The sequence below is a fragment of the Akebia trifoliata genome, chromosome 12, assembly GCF_017979445.1.
Source record: "Akebia trifoliata isolate Shusen 1 chromosome 12, ASM1797944v1, whole genome shotgun sequence".
Taxonomy (NCBI): domain Eukaryota; kingdom Viridiplantae; phylum Streptophyta; class Magnoliopsida; order Ranunculales; family Lardizabalaceae; genus Akebia; species Akebia trifoliata.
Genome location: NC_141386.1, coordinates 19365424 through 19371863, shown reverse-complemented (window position 1 = coordinate 19371863; position 6440 = coordinate 19365424). Strand labels below are relative to the sequence as shown.

General features: G+C 34.9%; 1 protein-coding gene across 1 annotated transcript; it reads right to left on the bottom strand.

Annotated features, from left to right (window-relative positions):
* Window positions 1–631: 631 nt before the first annotated feature.
* On the bottom strand, window positions 632–5672 carry LOC147389021 (26S proteasome non-ATPase regulatory subunit 2 homolog A-like). Its single transcript, XM_086419715.1, has 5 exons — window positions 5570–5672; window positions 2748–2854; window positions 2554–2658; window positions 2380–2464; window positions 632–807 (listed from the first exon to the last, which is right to left on the bottom strand). The coding sequence occupies exons 1-5, from the start codon at window positions 5670–5672 to the stop codon at window positions 632–634; spliced, it is 576 nt and encodes a 191-aa protein (XP_086275841.1).
* Between the last annotated feature and the right edge of the window lie 768 nt (window positions 5673–6440).

Here is a 6440-nt window from a genome sequence, read left to right as displayed (position 1 = left end):
ATTACTAATATTTAAAAAAAAATGTCGTACATGGCTCTAATCACCTGGATTTCAACTGTGAACAGCCACAGTTGGATTTCTAAGCATTTTAGAATCACGCAAACGATCGTCCATGTTCTAATTTCTAGAAAGAAAAATTATTACCATATAAGTGACTGGAAATACTTCCCTTGGGAATGTACTCAATGATAAGTATTTGTTGTCCATTTTCTTGGCAGTAACCCAAAAGGCTGACGAGATTCCAATGCCGAATGGATGAGAGATAGCGTACCTGATAGGAAATAGTCTCAATCATCCAAGACAAAACAGGAAAAAAAAAAAAGCAGGAATGCAAATTTATGGAATTCAAGGAAAAAAAAGTATCACCATTGGCAAATTTGCCAATACAATATGAAAAAAGTACAAAGGATTAATCTGTAAGAAAGAAAAATGATCAAGCCACATCAACTTGAAATTTAAGGGGAATTTGAAATTTATTAATACTAAAAAGGATTTAGAATAATAAATGCCGCATCAACTTGCTAATATGCAATGCTTATATCTTGTGAAGTCCTTAGATAACTGGCAATAGTTGTAAAGCATCCAAGGTATTTATTACCTCTGTTGTAAATTCCAGAGTAGGTGCACCAACTCACTTTTCATTTGCAACGATCATTCCATCATGAAGCAAACTCTTATACACCTCTCCAAATTTTCCTTCCGTTATCAAGTTTATGTCGCTAAAGTTCTTTGTAGCAACATCCAATTCTTCCAACATGAAAGACCTTGCTTCTGTCAAAGACAACTCAACCTTGATGTTTCTTCCTGCTGCAAATTACCAGAAAAAAAAAAACAAAAACAAAAAACAATGTAGTTGAAAAATTCCTATAAACTCAATAAACTTGAAAATTTCCTTATCCTCTTAAAGGCAATGTAGTTGCACATGCAACACTACCTTGAAGGGATGAATCAGAGAAACTTGTCTCAGAAATTCTTGAAATGCTCCTTCTATGAGATAGGCAGAACCATAAAAATTTAATTACAATTCCTACTAATAACATGACTCTTGCAACACCTCCAAGTAATGCTGCGAGATTCCTTTACATTTGGTATGGGACACACTTCAACAATGCAGAACATTGATCTCAAGGTATGTACTCATAAATAGTTAACCTGAAATATAAATTATATAAGCAAAAAAAGAAAAGAAAAAGAAAGTGTGTGGTGGGAATACAAAACTACAATTAGAAAACAACAACAAACAATCAAAGCCATTAGATTTTTAACAAATGATTTGGGAAATACAAGTCCAACGGTGGAGAAAAGAAGTTAGAAAATGCTTTAGAATTTGAAAATTCCAAACAATTTCTTAATGGGAGAGTGAACTTAGAATAAAAGGAGTAAATTTAAATAGGCAAGTTTCCATTAACAAATCGATGAAAAATCATGAAAAATAGGCAGCAAATTAACAAATCGATCTAGGATTCATTAAAGGGATGTGTTTATTCCCCAAACATTCAATGCTACATACCAAAAAGAACTAACTATACATTGTAAGATACATGTCAACTATTTTCCTATTTGAGAAAGAAAAGCTTCAATGGAGACACATTTCACTATTTGGCTACAGGAATCTCTAACCCCTTCTCCTGGTGTATCATTAGCAAACCTACACCAATAATCACAAAGAAACACCCTAATTGTGCAATCTAGCATTAGAGAGTTCTGACTCACCTCTATCATTGTCATGTTATGAGTTAGAAGGTAAATGTGCCAAGCCAAGAGCATTCCCAATATCAAGCTTAAGGCAGTTGTGATTGACCCACAAGTAACCTGGAATGCGTGTTGTCATTAGTAGTTTCTAAGATCTGAAAAGCTGATCATCTCAACCAAGTCTTAACAAAATGAAAAAAAGAAGGGAATGAGGAGAGTCAATGGATTGTAAAACATGAAGTAAAGAAATATTATGCCAATATAGGAGGATGTCTTCCCAAGTGTTGCTGCTGTACATGTAACTAAATCCAGAAATAAGAGACCCTCCAATTGATGGGCTCCATAAAAGAGATCTTCTTCATTAATAGTTCATCTCCCTACGGTCCCAGTTTTACCTGGCCTAGGACAATAATTTGTTTTTCCTATAGAAGGAAGAATCTTATCATCTCAACCATCCAATTAATACAACTACTTATGGGCTATGCTTTGTTTTAATGGGGGATTTGGACTTACCCCTCGTTATTGTGGCATATGAGAAAGATTTCCCTATGTTCCAAAAAATTAGAGTTGCTTCCCTATACATTTTGGATCTGACAAATTCCAACCATAATTGAATGGTTAGGAAACTCATAGAATCACAGTCATTTTTTACATTGCAACTAACAATGCCAACTCCTAATAATGCACCTGCAGTGACAGGGTTGTCATTGCTGTGCAAGTATTTGTCAACTAGTGCGAGTCCAGAGTCAATATCCCATAACGAAATCATGCCCTACAACAAGGAAAAATAACTATAAATATCACATAGAAGTCGAAGGTGTTAGCATAACTGGCAAATCATGTAGAAAGGAAGAAATATACCAGACTTGCAGCAGCACTGGCCTTCCCATGTTCTTTATTTTTAAAAAGCCAGCTTCCTGCAGAGCCACCACTAGAAGTTTCTGATGGGACAGTCAACAAATTATCCTGTAGAAGAGGGAAATTTTTTTTTCCAATCAATCATGTGCATTATGTACTAACCATAATGAGAATCCCTTTAAAATTACATATTTTACCTGACCAAAACCTGCATTCATGAAAGCATTAACGAAGGTTGCTGCTAAGTTCTGCCCTGCTGAATCAACACTTGCACCAGCACTTGCTCGGCCATCAATCAATGCACCTAAGAAAACAAAATGTAAATAAATCATGCAAAAAATTAAGTTTAAAGCCAGACTGACACAAGCTTCAAAGGTTCATTGACTAGCAAAACAAGTACTTGGATGTGGAATGTAGATCTACCATCCCAAAAAAGGCACTCTACAAAACCAATACTATTAAGTGCATCTTGCTCTTGGGGTTCATATATAGAAATGAATGTGTTTCTGGTTATAAAAAAAAATTTAATTTTGACATTTTCCAAAAAATTATGAGAGATTTTCTCAAATTTTGGCAATTGGAAAGTCAATTTGCCAATTAGATTGGTCCTGTTACAAGATGTTATGTTAACTTGCGAGCCTAGCCGAATTCTTTCCACTCGTCTAGGCCTGATGTTTCTCCATTCATATATTTGTCAAGGAATGTTTTCATCTCGATATGTGTCTATCTACATGCACATTGACCCACACATGCACACCCTCCCATGCACCCACACTCGCCAACACTGGTATAAAGTGTACTATGCTCTTATATATAATACCACCAACAGAATACACAACACAAACATATTAATATGATATAGCCTATGCCATTATTTTAAACTAGATACGGTAATAGGACTTCATTGTATCACAATTAAGAAAGGCACAAACCAGAAATTTAATTATTACAACGTAGCATTTGCTTGAATAGATCGACAACGTCATTGCTCACCGTATGTCAAGCGACATGTGGAAAGAAAAATATAAGTATATATTCCAGATATGGTGGTGCCTTTATATAAAATATAAAAAGTTAAAGTTCTTTTTCCGAATAGCATCATCGAAGAGTAGAAAATGGTGCTCTATGGGGAGAAAACCTTGTGGGTTCTGACTGAGTCAAAGTGGTGAAACAATGGGAAACAACAAATCTGGTTGTTGAACCATGACTTGGATTCCAACTTTAAATTAGTTGAAAGAGGTGCAGGAAATTATCCCATTAATTATTCAAAATATGTTTCAATTTTTTTTTCTTCCTATCTGAAAGAAAATTAGGAGACATGTTTTCAACAAAAACATTTGTCTTTATGCTCAAAAGCACTAAACTCACATAGGGTTTGTCCTCTTGTAAGTGAAAACTGCTCCCAATGTGGGGTTTGTGGCTTTGCACTCTTTTTTGGGTGGTGTTGTTCATCACTCGTGGGTGGGGGGTTAGGTCAATTTCAAAGGACTAAAAAAGTGCAAATTTGTGAGTCTTAGTAGGTCTAGGTTTATCTCTTTATCTAATTTTTGAATCATTTCTAGGGCTTATATGGGATTCCTGGCTATGCTTGATTCGTGATATTGGTGTTGATAATTATGATGTCGCAGACATTCTATATTGTGTAGGGACACATTTATTTGCTTATGCAAAAGAAACTGTGTACATTACATGTGCAGACTGATATCATGCGATGAAATTCCCTTAAGATAAGATTTTGATGGTGAAAATGATAATGCTATAGGATCTTATCCGTAAAGTCAAAGTTGTGAAAAAAAGAAACTGATTGTATAGGGAAATCATTTTATCTTTTTGACTAAACATCGTGCTTAATCAAGATTTTAAATGTTATTTGGTCATGTAATAGGCTGGAGCTTTAATGTCTTTAGCAATCATCCAAGTCAGAACTAAAAGATGCAATCAGTTACCTCTAATCAAATAGACAAATACGATCGGCGCACGACACAATGGACACTTACTTCCTCCTCGAGCCAATTCATTTGCTCATTTTGAGCAAGTGCACATATGCCCAAAATTCAACCTTCCCAAAGCCTAAAAGAGTTGCATGCCATACTCTTAACTTGAGCACAAGTTATTTAAGAGTTTTACCTAAGACCAACATTCGGAAGATAGAACAGAGTCACTGGACTACAGAGTTTCACCTCAAACCATTGAAGCTTCAATAGGAGCATAGAGAGGTTGCCCCAAACTACCAATATCTGAGACAAGGGCTTGAATAGGTTTTTTCCCAAGACTCAATGTGCAGGAATGACCAAACAGGTCAAAGGAACATAGGGTGATTCTACCTCAGGCTTTATTTCACTCACAAGACTAGTAATTAGAGAATCACTCACCAGCCAGTCTATGATATTAACACTTGCAAACTTAACCAACTTAAAAGTTGGCACCTAAGTCTTCTTGGGGATTATTGCACGTAAAGTTAATGAGTTGGGAGCCATGAAGCCCTAACCTCTTCAACTAGGATAACTGCCATAGGCACCACTTCAAAGGAAATGATTTGAGAAAAAATGTTAAGAGAGGAAGACTAGTGAAATTAGGGAAGGGATTAACAAATAAATCCCACTTTCCTCTATTTTATTCAATAATAGAAAATTGCAATCATTAATATATTGCCCTTTGAGTGAAGAAAACAACTTAATAAAGTTTTTTTTTTAAGACAAACAAACTAACAACTATATCTTAACTATGACTGAGGAAGTTCAATGTGTATCATGGAATAAAACTAAGCTTTATGGTCCCTTAGTTTCACAGCCTTCCAAAAACAGAAAGTTAGGCAAAGTTCCTTTAGTAGATATGCATGATCAGAAATTTTTAAACTTTTTGGAATTGGAAAATATGACATCTACGTGGTTGATGCATGTTTCTGTTTGTTTAGAAACGAAAATAAAAAGCTTAACTGGAATCAATATGATCCATGTTCAAAAGTGAAGGTTATTCATAATATGTGATGACAAGGTGAAAGTATGAAGAATTAGCTCACCAATTAAAACGTTTGGTGCAGTATGTAGTCCAGTCAACCTTTCCAGCACCTTCTGTAGTTGTGGCCCTTGGGGACCTAAACAAGAACAGATATCTTTTATCATAAACATGAAACATTCATTTATAGTCTATAATGAATGCACGCCTCAAATATGAAGAAAATATCAATTTCAAGCACATAACTCTGATAGAATGGTATTTACTTCTACTCAAAATGAAAGAATTAGGAAGGGAAAACTCATTGTGATGTTTCTTAAGAACACTCATTGGGTTTCCTTAACTCATCATGCACTGATAGTATGTATGAAAATGCCTAGGAGCAAAGTTCTAGGTTGAGATCATGAGAAAAAGAGATCTATATGGAGGTGTAAAATATCTAGAATAAGCATATAAACGACTGAAAAAAATAGAAAAATAGTCATAAGGGAGCATTCATAGAGTAATGACAGAGTAACAGCTTAACTTGTTTAGGAAATAAGCTGATCTTCAACAACATTTGTTTTAAATGGTTAGTTATGTTCATATGCAAAGCTAAATTCAGGTTACGTTCTATCTACTCTAAAGCACAAAAAAGAATTTACACAAACAAATAAAAACATAGAATTTGACATGCTTGCGTGGCATGAATGTTCATCAATATTAAGCCACCTTTTCAGTCATGACAAAAGAAACCACACCAATGAAGCTATCTTCCGTCTAAACAAGACCTTAAATTGGATCTTCAAAACTTTGAACGTACTGTGTGGCTCAAAAAAAATCGAGGGCTGGTTTTCTAACAAGTCGATTCAAGTATGCAAAAGAGCAGAAGCAGAGATTAAAACAAAAATCCAATTTTCCCATGTATGAATTGTCTAATTTATATAAGAGGGAAT

Coding starts and splice junctions, on each gene's coding strand:
- LOC147389021 (XM_086419715.1), bottom strand. CDS start 5,672: ATGATAAAAGATATCTGTTCTTGTTTAGGTCCCCAAGGGCCACAACTA. Junction 2,855..5,569: donor TGCACCAAACGTTTTAATTG/GTGAGCTAATTC, acceptor TTGTTTTCTTAG/GTGCATTGATTGATGGCCGA. Junction 808..2,379: donor TGACAACCCTGTCACTGCAG/GTGCATTATTAG, acceptor GGTAATTTGCAG/CAGGAAGAAACATCAAGGTT.